The sequence below is a fragment of the Desmodus rotundus genome, chromosome 2, assembly GCF_022682495.2.
Source record: "Desmodus rotundus isolate HL8 chromosome 2, HLdesRot8A.1, whole genome shotgun sequence".
NCBI lineage: Eukaryota > Metazoa > Chordata > Mammalia > Chiroptera > Phyllostomidae > Desmodus > Desmodus rotundus.
Genome location: NC_071388.1, coordinates 207,360,030 through 207,373,839, shown reverse-complemented (window position 1 = coordinate 207,373,839; position 13,810 = coordinate 207,360,030). Strand labels below are relative to the sequence as shown.

Below are 13,810 nucleotides of genomic sequence, written 5' to 3'. Positions count from 1 at the left end.
GATTTCTGTAACATTGAGGTCTCTCTTGTATGATATTTTGGCAGTTTTATAAAACAGGCAGAAGAGCTGCCGGAAGCGGAACAAGAAACGTCCCTCCTGGTTGGAGGTTCTCTCGCTCCTGCAGTCCCTACATCGTGCTGGCAAAGCAAGCCGGGAGAGAGAGACGTCGCAGGGCTGGGCCGGGCCTCACAGGCCCCGGTCTCGCTCTGCCTGTCCCTGCTGCCACATCCCTGGTGCCCAGCGTCCTTGGGAGCCAGGCACTCCCTAAGGCTCGCTGCACCAAAGAACGGCGCTCACAGCCTCGGCGCGGTGGTGGATCCGGGCCTCGGCAGACTCGGCCTCGAAGGAGTGAACAGAGCTGTGTGGACAGTGCGTGGGGCTGTTGAGGGACAACAGTCAGAACGTGCTCTCACAGCACAGGCGTCGGAGGGCACCTCCGCGGGGACCTGGGCGCCCTGCCGACGCTGAGCCCCTTCTCCGGCCTCCCCGGCAAACGGGCCCATGGTGGAGGCTCATCCTCCTTCACCGGCTTGAATATTAGAAAGTGTTCTGTAAATGAAGCCACGTCTGACCCCTGAGGCGCCTCCCTCTGCTCCCAGGGGGCACACGCTCTAGAGCCCGCCCCCCATTTCGCAGGGCCTCCTCTTCGGACGCAGCTACTTTCACCAGCAGAGCCGCACTCCGCTCTGGGGCCGCGAGTGTCCGGGATGTGACAGAACAGAGTCCACATTCCAGAGGGAGAGGAAAAAACCACTCAGACGCCACGGCAGGTGGACGATGGAGAGGAGGAACGGACAGAGAGTGCAGAGGGCAGGTGGGCAGAGTGGCCCAGCGCCTTCACGCGGTTTGGTGAGTGTGGACACAGGTGGGCCCCAGGGCTGGGGGGCGTCCTGCTGGGGCGGGCAGTCAGGGCCAGCTCCCTGGGGGAGGCCAAATCTGAGCTGAGCCTTGGTGGTACTGGAACACCTGTCCGCGGGACACAGGGGGGACGGGCCGGGGAGGAAAGAGCTGGAGCGTTGGGAATGAAACCTCGTCCCCCTGGAAGACAGACTTTCCTGAAGGGCCCCACGTGGCCAGGGGGTGTTACCTTGATTTCCCTCATGGACGCCTCGGTGTCCACGGAGACGGAGGTGTCCCCGCTTCCCCTCCGAGTGGAGGTGCCACCCAGCGATGCCAGGGTGGCTGCAGACAGGCTGGGCAGGTTACGGGACCCCTGGAGTGAGACAAGGACCAAACATAGTTTCAGAAAAAACCCACATTACCCACACATCTGCTGTCGTGCCACCTTCGCCTGAATCCAGCTTCCTACCTGGAACGCCTTCCGTGAGCTTGCGGAGAGCAGTATAGAGGGGGTCGCACTGGGGGGCCGTGCGGGCTGGGGAGCCTGTCTGGATTCCCCTCAAGCTCCACGGTTGGGTCAGGGTCAACCCTTCCCCTGTTCTGGAGGCTTAACACACGCAGTGGAAGTGACCCCTGGGGACCCTCCCCAAGGCTGTGACGCTGGCTTGTGGGCCGCATGCTGGTTCTGCTCACTCACCGGTGAAGGTCTTTACCAAAGATCAAGCAACATATTCTCTTGTCAGTTTTACCCCTAAATGCCGGGACCCACGAGGTGCACCAATGACGTGATATGAAGGCTTGCAGAATTCCTCACCTTTTCGCTGAAGTCTTTTTCTGGTCTCTCTTCAACCTGCAGAGGAAAGTGCACAAATGTCACATGTAAGCACTAAATGGGCCTCCGGACACAGGGGGAGGGTGACAATAAAATAACACAAGAGCGTCCTTTGCGATTTAAAATCCGCTTTGCCCACAACACCCGCTGGCATGCCCCTGCGGGGCGGGGCGGGTCCAGCCGGCCTGCAGCAGCTCAGAGAGCTAGGCAGGTCCCTTGGGGCATCTCAGCTCCCAGAGTTCCCCAGGAACACGAGGACGTCAGAGCTGCGCGGTCAGACAAAGGCCCGAAATGGGGACTTGTCAGTGAACTCGTTTGCAGAGGTTGGCTTTACAGATTCCTGACGTCGTGGGGCAGGGGACGGCACACTCCACGCCTGTCTGCCCTCTGCGTGACTGTGATTAGAGAGCCAGAACCCCAGGGGGCCTGGGGGCTGCAGGTGCAACCGCAGGAGTTTTAATTTCGACTCTCCCTGAACTCGGCCTGGGCAGCCAGAGAAAGCAGCGAGCTGCTTGTAACCTTTCCTACTTCTCACGAGTGACTGGGTCGTGCGAGACTCTGGTTTAAGCATCTTTGGAAGAGTGCCAGACATGGGAGGCTGGTTGGGGGGCGGGGGCGGCAGCCGAAGGTACAGGAGACTTTGCTGGGTGAAAAGTGGGACCCCAAGAATTTGGCTTTTCTCATCTTTGCTGCCTGGATGTGTCTCTGAGGCTTGGCGTCTCCCTTTGGCAGGTGGGGGCCTCGTGGGGACCCAGAGCAGCCACAACGCTGCGTGACCCCAACCCCGGGACACCCTGTGTGGCGAGGGGGTCTCGGCAAGGGGCCGCGCTGGCCAGGGTGCTACTTCTTTCTTTGAGCAATGAAATTGCATTTTGGTTTTTTTTCTTTTCTTTCTCTTTTCCTCCCTTGGTTCCTTGAGGGCTCATTTCCATAGGCTGTTGGGAGGCTCACAGAGGACGGGAATACCCTGTGCCCCGCTTTCTCCACGCTCTCCCGGAAAAGCCATCTCATTGCGCCTCTCTCCTGCCTCCTGTGGCTCAGAGGGTCTTCCACGGATGCACTGACCAGGGCAGAGCGCACCTGAGTCAGTCAGCTCATCGGTGACCCGGGACTCGCGGCCACCCCTGCACGTTGCCCCACAGCTGGTGCACACTGCAGGCTGAGAAACCCCCGCAGCGGCGCAACTGCCTGCACGGTGAGGTGACGTCGTTCACGGGGCAGCAGATGGATGCGGGCCAAGCCCCGGTCGGCACGGCCAGGGGGCGATGTCCCGTAAAGACGACCGCCCCGGGCCCGTGCCGTCCAGTCCCCACCAAGAAGGCTCGATCACTGCCACCTGCTCTTCTCCAAACTTGCACCTTCAACTGCCTCTCTGAGGGGACCATGAAAATGATGCAGCGAAGTGTGACAGCTAATCAGCCACCCGAAGGGGTCACAGAACCGGACAACGTACTCCGTTTCTCCGAAAGGAGGCGATCCCAGACCAGCTCTCCGCTCAGGACGACCAGGTTCAAGTCCAACCCAGGCTCTGGCTGCCAAGGCACCTGGTCTCACCCAGCCACCCACGCTGGGGCCTTCGGAGAACTCTCTGCTCTCCTCTGACAGTCTCCTTAGCCTCCTATGAGCAGGAGAGCAAATGAGAGTGGAGGTCACATCCCTCAGGCCAGGGGCTGCGCCCGAGGGCAGGCTGGCCCCACTCCCACATTAGCCCCTGGGTGGGGCCTGCGGTCCTGGTGCTCCCTCTGCTTGGAGCACCCTGTGGCCCATGTGCCCTCTGCCTGCTGTCTTCCAATGACCAGAGCAGGCCTGTGTGTCCCGCAGGCGCCCTCCCCCCCGGGCAGTGCAGCCGCATCCCGTAACAGGGGGCTGGCGCTCCAGCTGTGCACGGCACTGCCTGCCCGCGTAGAGGTGCACACCCAGCATCGTGGTTCTTTCTGCTGCGCGTGCCACGTCGATGCACCCTGATACTCTGGTGTCGAGAGGGTTCTGTCTCACCGCCCCGCACCCGTGTTCTGAGCCGTGGTGACTTTAGCCCTTCGGGCGTGGGCCTTCTCTCAGCCTGGGACCAAGAATGTTCCCGAGAATTTCAAATAACTAAGGAAAAGCTAACTGTCTGTCGCCTGGTCTGCCGGAAATCAACTCATTAAACCTCCTGGGCCTACGACCTTCATTCCCCAGAACGAGCTGGTTTGCAGAACAAATGTTAACGAGATGAAAAGAAAGAGGGTCATTTCACCCTTCGTGGAATGACAAGGTCCCGTTTAACAGCCATCGATCGAGCTCCCGCAAGGAGCCTGCTGCGCCTTGCTTCGTGGTTGAAAGGGCAGCTTTCCTGCCTGGTCATCAGCAGCAGGGACACGAAGCTCCAGAAGTACTGCGTCCACCCATAAAGACACCCGTCCCCGCAAAAGAAGGACCCCATGTTTTGGGTAGCATTTCTTGCAAGGACGATGAGACAGAATGCACGCCGAGCCGAGCTTGGGTCTCGTGCGGCTTTAACACACTTGGCTCTGCATCGTTCCACTCGCCCCATAAAGACTGCTCCCGTAGTTCTCAAATAAGGAGGGAGAAGAACCCAAACCACAGTCCTCTCTTTAATCTGAAAACGAGTTTTAAAGGGCCCTGTGCAGGTGGCTCGGTTGGTTGGAGCACAGTCCAGTGCACCAAAAGGTGGCGGGTTCGATTCCCGGTCGTGGTGCGGATGGGAGGTAACCGATCGATGTTTCTCTCTCCCTCTCTTTCTAAAAAATCAATAAACATATCCTCAGGTGAGGATTTAAAAAAAGTTTAAAGCAGTTTTTAAGGAACCTTTGCTTCACGTACATAATGGACTCAGAATGTGAAAAGTGATGGCCAGTTCGTGCTTAACGGTTGTTTCCGATTGCTATTCCGCACGTTGGAGTAAGTGTGTTCTGTGCGCTGTCCGAACCACAAGGGACAGGTGTGTCCGCCCGCCCTCCTGAGACACAAGTACCTGGAGCCCCTGGGAAAGTGACCCAGCTCCCTGGAGCCGCTGCAGTGCCCTGGACTCCCACTAGATGGCAGTGTGCCCAGCCAGCAGGCACCGGCACCCACTTGCAGAAGCACCCTGCTGTTCCCAAAACAAAGCGCCAAGTACGTAGCCCAGAAGGTGTGTTAATTCTGACACACGGCACAGCCCTTTACCTCTGAAAATAACACACAAAGAAACCAAACGGAAGAGTGCTGCGGTGGCCGCCGCGTGCCGAAGGGTGGGGACCGCCACGGAGGGGACTGGGCCCTCACCCTTGAGCGGGCAACAGCGCCACGCCTCCCGCAGCCTGCTGCGTCCATCTCTCTTGTTTTCTGAGACGTCCGCCCTGGATACCTAGGTCAGCGCCACGGCCTCGCGGTAACGGGGGTGGGAAACGCGTGCTGCAGCTTTCTGTCCCCGCTGAGTGCACCCTGGGGACAGCCTCCACAGCTTCTGGAGAGGTCACTTCTAAAAAACGTCTGTGAAATTTTCGGTCGTGGCAGCTTGTCCTTTTGAAAACAGACGCTTACAGGAGCACGCGGAGGGGGTCACTGACTCCAGCCTCCTAACGTCCTGTCTGTGAGGTGACTCACTTGACCTGGTCTGGTGAGGGGCCACATCCGGGGTCTCCGCCACGACCTGGCCGCCCACCTCCCTGATGGCAGCACACAGTCTGTGGGCATGCGAGACCCAGCACGGGGGCCAGGTAAATGAGGGCTTTGCCTCGGGGTGTCCCCGGCCCCCAGCCGGCAACCCCAGACCCCGGTGGGAAAGGGACCACAGAAACAAGGTCATTGCATCGTCCCTCCCGACAAACAGACCGACCCCAGTGAACACCGCTCAGAACACGCCCATCCTCGGGGCCATCTTCCTTCAGGTATACCCAGCAATGGCGTCAACCATCAGGGCAGACATTTTTGGTTTTAAATCCAGCAATATTGACATTACCCTGAGTGGCTTGCCCTTGAACTCTCGCGTCTGTAATTCAGCCCCTGGATTCAGAGTGCTGACGAATCACCAGGCAGGGGTCATGTCCCACGAGCTGCGGCGCACGGCCACGCCTCCAGCCCCGCTGATGCCCAATTCTTGTGCTGCTTCGTTTCCTCAGGGCTCATGACCGCTCTTTCCAGGTGAAGCTCAGGAAGCTCATGCGCCTGGCCGGTGGCCCAACCAGGAAGGAGAGCCGCGACATGGGGCCCCGGTGACTCCCTGCTCCCTTCCTGCTCCCTGCTCCGGGGCCCTCTGCGAGGCCAGGCTGGGAGGGTCACTGGCCCCGCGGGCCTTGCGGGGGGGGGGGGGGGGGCGGGGGGGGCGCCGCCTGTGAATGCTGCCCCTCCCTCCCGGGCAGGGCGGCCCTGGCTCCTTTGCAATCAACAGGGCGAACACATCTGCTGACATTCCCCGCGGGTCTAGGGAGCCCCAGACATCAACACCCACCGCCTTCCCACGGTGCAGCCACCCAGGACCCAGAAAACAAAAAGAGGGCGGGGAGTCGTGGGACTCGCAGAAGAGAGGGCCAGCTCAGCTCTGTCTTCTGTACTTCACTGCTTCCTGCCCTCGAGATGGCCAAGTGCCACTGTGACCACACCCCCTGGGGAGCTGCCCTGCCAGGTGCGGAGGTATCTCTGCGGTTTAAGGACCACACACAGAGGTGTCTTCAGCTTTGGAGTCCTCCCCCCTGCCCCGGGAGGTGCTCCGATGGGGCCTGGGGACAGCCTGTCCCATAGTCTGCAGGACGCTGACCTTCGCTCCCTCAATGGGTCAACAACATGACCGTCAGCCGACCTTTGCTAAGTGAGCAAGGGACTCAGGGGAAACAGGATCGAACTGATTCCTGTTTGTGAGCAACTGCCAATCAGCTAGGTCAGCACCTGTCTGCCCCGGGCACCGAGGGCCTGTGGGAAGGCAGGTGACAAGTCCCCTTGGCTACGAGCTCAGAGTTAAAGAGACTAGGAGTTGCCAGGGGCCCACCTGCTGCTCTCTTTGTTCCCCTGACCACAGCTGGAGGAAAGCAGCACCCCCCACCCCGTCCACAGCTCCCAAGGGTGGGGGCTCAGCCTTGGCCAGGTCCCCAGGGGCAGAGACCGCCCGCCTCTTGTCCCCAGACCCTGGGGCACATCTCACGCCTCGCTCTCAGTTCCTGGTCTCCTACTAAACCTGGGTTATGTAAGTACGTCTGTCGCAAATCTGGAAGCTTCTGATAACGACGTGTGTCCGATATCAATCTCTTTAGTCCTGTCCTTCTGTGATTTCATCCCGACGCGAGAATAAACCTCAACACCGAACGCTCACAGGTTTTACGCTTCCGGGCTGCGCCCGAGCCAGACGGAGCCCTGTACTCCGGGGCCAGGTCTCGGGCAGCACAGCCACGGCCCTGTCCGGCCAACTTTGAATGCGCTGTTCGTCCCAGATGACGAGGGAGGCAGGACTGTGCCTGCTGAGGACTGGGTCGGCGTGAGCCCCCGTGGAGGGTGTTTGTTCGCAGCAGTTCCAAGGGCTCACTGGCTTGTGAAAACTGAGGAAACAGGCCGAGCCGGTTGCCGGCGGGAATTTGAGCTCACAGACACTTCCCCTTGGTTGAGGACACAGTGTCCGTGGGGAGCCACTTCCCAGATTTTAAAAAGTGAAGTTACATGACATCCAACGGCTGGGTGTCTCCCTCTTCCTGCGGAGAGGCGAGCGCCCGGCATTATAGGTGAACTCACCACCCAGTGGAGCGCGCTCCGGACCAGGCTTCCCCTGGTCCCCTCCTGGCTGGTCTCCAGGACAGGGCGGGGGGTGGGCCGGGGAGGTGACCCATGCACAGAGGTGGTGTCTGCAGCTCACACAGAGGGGCTCTCCTGGTCTGACACCTGCCCTCTCGACCCACCTTCTGTTTTCTCCCTCCCCCCTGACCCCCCGCTCCACCCGGAACGGGTAAGTAGTGGAGAGGAACATTTCCCCACCATCAGAAACACACCAGGCATGACCAGCTCTGGCCTAGGCCTTGGCGTCGGCGTCATGGTCAGGGAGTGGGCACTGAAGCTGCGCCCCGATTCGGCAGCACTTGCTTGTCTCCAGGGATCCCTTGGTTTGCTTCTCCAGGCGCAGCCCACATCTGCATCTGGTAGGAACCCTCAGGGCTTTGAAACACTGTATCTAGTTTAAAGGACAAACAAGTCACCAGCCCCCAGCTGGTGGGCGCATCTGTGTGGGTGGAGAGCTTAGCTCCCCAGCTTCTCCCCGGAGACAAAGAGCAGCGCCTAAACTTCAGGCTGGTGTCGGGTCACCAAGAACCGCGCTCAGGCCTCCCCAGGACGAGGAGCAGAGACAACAGCCTGAAGTGGCCCAGCTCTGCCCTCCTGAGCCAGGGCTCATCATGGATGCGACACTGGCTGGAGTGGCCACCCTCCGCTGAGCGCACGCATGCGGCCCTGCTCCTGCTCACTGAACGCCCTCCGGTCACACAGTCCCCCCCCCCCCCCCCCAGGATGTCCTCGGGGCAGAGCCACCCTGCAGACCCTTCTTGTTCAAAGACTGTGCAGCAGCCTCCTATGCAGATGAGGAGAAACTGCCTAACAGTCCCCAGACTCCAGGCAACACACGCAACACGAGACTCCGGGTGAGGCCTGGGTGGCAGGGCCCCTTCTTCTCCCAGGCAGAACGTGGGCACCCCTGCTGCATGGCACCAGGGGCTTGGAGTATCACGCAGCCCGGAGCATCTGAGGCTCAAGGAGCGGGGGTGTGCTTCCCAGCACGGGACAGGCCAAGTGTGTTTTCAAAACCACCTGGACCAGTAGCAAAGAGTGTGTCCATCAAAACACTGAACATCAGTCCTTCCCATTTTTAAATCATAAAAGCGACGCACCTGGCTACACACCACCCACTGTTCGGAGGCCCCTCCTCCCAGGAAGGCCCCCCTCCCAGCACCATGCACAACCCCCTGCGGGGCCCTTCAGCAGCTCGGCAGGGCAATCCCGGCGTCACGGGTCAGGGCCGTTCCAAACAGGGCGGCACGCCTCCCCCACCCTGTGTTGGTACTCAGACCTCGCAGATGATGGCGCAGCCCTGCTGCCTTCTCCCGCATCCTGACTTGTGGAGGCGGGCAGAGGACTGACAGGTGAGGGGAAGCAGAGGTGGCGGACGCAGGCTCACTCACCACCGGGCTGGCCCGCGCGGAGCTGGCTCTGGAGGAGGCACGGGAGCTGGAGCTGAGGTGGCCGCTGTGCTCCGAGGGCTGCCCGCACAGCCCGCAGGGCCGCAGGAAGACAGAGACAAAGGGACAGGGTTAGCAGAGGTGCAGGAGGAAGGAGGCCCCGCCCAGCACTCCCTCTGCAGAGAGGCCAGCCACACGCGCGGAGGAGGACAGAGGGGAGCACGGCACGCGGGCCTCCCTGGGAAAGCGAAGGCTGCGAAGCATAAAACACGTCCATCGACACACTGGAAGAACGGAGAGCTGGGTTAGTAGGGAGAGAGACACAAAGCACCGCTGAGCTGGGGCGCACAGGAGGCCACCTCATCGTTGCGGAAAGGACCGTCTGGGAGCCGCCTCCCAGCCCAGCACGGCGCCTGGAGAGCCTGACCGGGCCAGGTGCTGGGCAAAGGAGACGTTTGCTCCTCCACTACCTCTCCAGTGAAAGCAAAGAAAGAGCTAGGGTCCAGGCAAAAATCAGGCATGGCTTTCTCAGGCGCCCGTAATGGTCTGTCCGTCCACCCAACTACAATCTCTCTCCCAGGAGAGGAAAACAGCGGCAACTGATTTATCTGGAAGCCACGACTTTTCACTTTGGTATTCTCGTTTGTCCTCATCCTAGGCACATTTCATATTGTCTTGTTTTTTAAAAATTCTCACTTTCCTCTTGAGCAAGGCAGGGTTGGGGAGGGGAGGGGAGGCAGGGTCCCAGCACCAGCTGAGACCCAGGCGTCCAGCGGGCATGGTGTGGCCAGGGGAGCAGCCTGCGGGCAGCATTCCCGACACCAGCACCGCCCGGGGCGCCTGTGGGCATCGCCCCTACTGCAGATTTCAGGGGCCACAGTGCCTTCGAGCCTGCCACCTCCTCTTCGGCCTGCTCTCCCACCGGCAGGTGGCTCCCTGAGGGTGAGGTCTGCATGTATTTTGAGTCCTGAGTGACCAGATGAGGCCTGGCAAACGGCATGCACTCAAAAAATACTTGTTGAATGAAAAATGTCAATTTTAGACTACAAATAGCCTTGGTCAGGACGAGTAAGCCCCCCAGACCCATCCCACCGACACCCACCCTCCCTCTGACGAGTGTCTATGGTACAGGCGCACTCACAGGCGCCGCGCTGTCTCGGGAGCGCAGACAACCGTGCGTCTGGCCCACAGCCACAGGGGTACACGAGAACCGTCACAGTGTCCCTGGCCTCGTCTAGTAGCCTCGTCGTGAGAAAGAAAGGAAAACGCGAGACCTGCGCACTTCAAGGCGGAAGAATTTCACCTTTGGGTTTGTTGACACCAGAGCGGAGCCTTCCTCCGGAGACAGGCCTGCCTCCTACCATACCCTGCCACTTGCACCCTGGGAGGGGGTGCAGCCGTAAGACAGGGTGTTAACGGAGCTCACTGCCGACCCGTCTCCCCAGCTCCTTAGGCAGACACCGCCTCCGACCCACCGACCCGACCGGGCCGCACAGAAGACGTTTCCAGTCGGTACTGCTATGGCCCACAGCTCGCCCCGGGAGCTGCTTGTGGCTGGGAGTCGGCGTGGCTCATGGGGCGCTCGGGGAAGTTGGAGAGACCCGTGTTCTGGTCCAGGCTCCGTCTGTTAATGGCGGTGACACCATGGTGTCAGTGAGTCAGCCTGTCACCTGTGACATGGAATTAAGGACCCCGACCACACAGAGGCACCGAGGACCGCACAGGAGAGCATGCGGGGGGCTTTCCCCGTGGTTCACTTTGCTGCTAGAGACATCTTCCGTGGCTCCCGATCAGAAGGCGGCAACGGCCCCTGCCCAGCACATCGAAACGCCACGAGGTTCTGCAGAACGAACACAGCTCAGTAACAGCAAGGAAGGTGTTGGATAGAAAGGTTTTCAGGCAAAACAGCTATACTTTTGAAAACGAGTCCTACGGGTTCATTTAATCATTTAATTGTGATGGAGTCATTTAACCGTAAACACAGAGTGTGGGGGAGGCTAACTTCCCGGGAGAACGGAGGCAGCAAGGTGTTCTGAGATCACGACTGTCTCATGCAGGCCGGGGTCAGTCCGGGCTCTGAGGTCGCAGCTCTCGGGGCTCAGGACAGGGTGGACACCCCCACTGGCTCACACCGTGCATGCACACATCAGTGGGCACAGCCACTCGCTGGGCGGAGGGAGAGCCTGGGGAAGCTCTTCCCCCAAGTCCCCTTCCTGAACGTGGGGGCCTGGCTGTCTGCTGCAGAGTGACCCTGAGGGTGGGGGCGGGAGCTCGCTGACCCTGCCTCCCTGTGGGCCTGCTGCATGGCGGTCAGGACGGTGCTGACCACGCCCCAGGGTTCACGTTGCCCAGTTGAAGTCAGCATACGCCCGCTGAGCTCCTTTGGTGGGGGAGCACACCATGAGGCGGAGGAAGAATTTCTTCTTATTCTTTTATTTCACCGGCACGGCTGGATACCAGGGACGTGCGGCCGTATTTTAGGAATTTGTGCTACCAGGACGACACTTCTCGTTTCCTGCACTCTGCTGAAGCTGTCCTCCTGGGCGAGTCCCACGGAGGCGGGAAACGCAGAAGCAGCGGCTGCACGGAGAGCGGTCAGCCACACCAGGGGCCGTGCTCTGCAGGCTGAGCCCAGCCGCTCCAGGAAGGTCCAGCTACCGAGGTGGCGTTTAAAGGGAACCTCTGGGACACACCCCCTGCAGTCTTCAGAAGTTCAACCTCGGGCACCTGAAAACTTAGTGCCGGGGAAGCTCCATGCTCTTGAAGAGCCAGCAGGCTGTCTCTCTTCTAATCAAAGAAAATCTTCGTTGCATTTACCCATCACACAGAAGTGAGAGCTACCGTATTTTGCCGTGTATAGAAACACGCTCCCACGTTTCTATGCACATTATACACGGGATTGTTATACCCATGGTATGTAATCATTACACCCGTGTGTAATGTGCATCCTTATTTTTCCCTCAAAAGTTTGGGCAAAAAGTGTGCATTATACATGGCAAATATGGCATTTCCTCCATTAGGTTCACGAACTTTTTAACGGCCTACAGGAATATCTGAGAGCTGCGAAGAAGATTCAACACACAGGCTGCACGCCAGGAGAAATGCTGCACAATATAAAATTGATCAACGTTTAATCAGATGTCAGTGAGAACTAATGCTGTGTCAATGAGTTATTAGATACGATACTCATAAAAATTACATCCCGGAGAAAGCTGCAGGTGAGACCGGTTCCTCTGTCAGGAGCCCTGAGTATTCATGATGATGACTGCAGAAATTTTAAAAAGTCATGACATTGGATTACTTGGCTAATCTATGATGTAGCCAGTCATTTTCGAAAGCAAAATTAGGAAAACACTTCCGAGTGTTTCTCAGCAAGCAATTCTCCTGCTCGCGGGTCCTTGCAGGCCTCGTGGGGGCGCCGTGGGTGCGGGCGCACTGACCGCAGGGGAGGGCGGACCGGGCTGATGCTGCTGCAGCTGGTCCTCAGGGCCGTCCCGTTAGCTTGCGCGCTTCTGCGGACGGATCGGTTCTCTACCTGCCTCCTTCTGCCATGCACGCACCCTGCTTTCTCATTCAACAAGTACTTCCTGCACGATCACCAAGCCTTTATTGTGATACCGTTTCCAATCCTCTGAAGAGGTGGGAAGACGAAAGACAAAAAAATAGGAAACAACCACGTTCTGGGTCTTTGAATTTGTTCATCTTCATCAGTTACCCGGAGGTGAAAATAATTTGGGGCCTGTCCAATCCGCCCCCCACCCCACCTCCGTTGCTGTTTTAAGGTGGCCCCTTCACTACATAAGTGCTGCCAGCGTGTGGCAGGGAAGGAGCGGAGGAAGCTCAAACAAGGTTAGTCTCCCCCTTTGAGGGCCACGGAAACTGACGAGTGAGGACGTTCAACTAACAACCACGGGCATCGTGAGTCACATCGTCCCCGCCCGACCCTTCGCTCAGGCCAGTGCTCTCTTGCAGCGGGGACGGTGCCGAGCGAGCCAACCCAGGCCATGCAGCAGACGGGAGAAAAGTCCAGGGACACAGACAGGGCCTTACCGCCTGCGAGCCACAGACACTTCCCCGCCGAGCCCCGCCGAGGCTGCTGTCATCCCACCCAGATGCCTGCGAGTGAAACAGATTGTCAGACCGGGCGCCCTCCTCCCCCAGCACCCAGAACAGACTGACACACAGGCTAAGGAAGACGGACAGGTGCCAGGGACATGCCCCCAAAACACCGAGATGGGGGACGTGCAGGGAGGGCCCCCAGCCACCTCCACAACAGGCCCAGTGCCAGGCAGCAGGGTGGGGAGGTGTGACACCTAAGGGACACACGGCGTGGTTGCTGTCACCCGCATGCGATATAAGGGCCAAGCGACTCTTTAAATCTGTTACTCTGAAAAAGACGCCTGGCTAAGGGACGATGTGTTAATCCAGATTTAATAAGAGCAGATCACTCCAATGGCCTGGACGCCGTCACGGCACCCTCATACCTGGCGTTTAGGAAATGGCTCTAACGGGAAGTGGCTCTGGGATGAAAAAGGGTGCCAGTTACAGTTCGATTTTTGTAATTCTTTAAAAATCATAAGCTGGCAAACGGAATAGCTGATTAGCTTGAAAACCCTACGTAATTAACCTCTGAGGGAGAACAGGAGTTTACGACCCCGAGCGGCCGTGTCAGCCTTTGCCCAGCCCGTGCCGAGGACCCTCCGATTTCCCCTATTCCCCCACACGGCTGGTTTGCGAGGCCAGGTACATGCCAATCCAACTCATAAGCGCACGATCTGAAGGAAAGTCAGCAGGTTGCTAACGATCCAGCGTAGCCACTTTGGATATTTAAGTTTCCTGCGTGGTGTAAGTCCCTTGTATGTAGAAGTGGACATTTCCAAAGTAACGCAGTACAGGGGATTGGTACCTGTCCACCTCGCAGCAAAGCAATAAGAAACCACCTTTCTTTCTGCCGATGACTTAGGCAAACGCCTTGCTCCATCCCTGCCCAATAATTCTACACAAATACTGA

General features: G+C 58.9%; 1 protein-coding gene across 23 annotated transcripts in view; it reads right to left on the bottom strand.

Moving 5' to 3' along the window:
• Window positions 1–13,810, bottom strand: part of LRRFIP1 (LRR binding FLII interacting protein 1) — a 111,497-nt gene that overhangs the window by 23,534 nt on the left and 74,153 nt on the right. For 9 of the 23 annotated variants that reach the window (XM_053919263.2, XM_053919264.2, XM_053919265.2 and 6 more), the window contains 2 exons: window positions 1,655–1,690; window positions 1,088–1,213 (listed from right to left, as the gene is read on the bottom strand). In XM_053919263.2, coding sequence (XP_053775238.1) covers window positions 1,088–1,213; window positions 1,655–1,690 — 162 coding nt within the window. Of the gene's footprint in view, window positions 1–1,087; window positions 1,214–1,654; window positions 1,691–5,612; window positions 5,864–8,802; window positions 8,881–12,849; window positions 12,916–13,810 lie in introns of those variants that run through there. The other 14 variants (XM_053919274.2, XM_053919276.2, XM_053919277.2 and 11 more) reach the window with 3 other exon arrangements.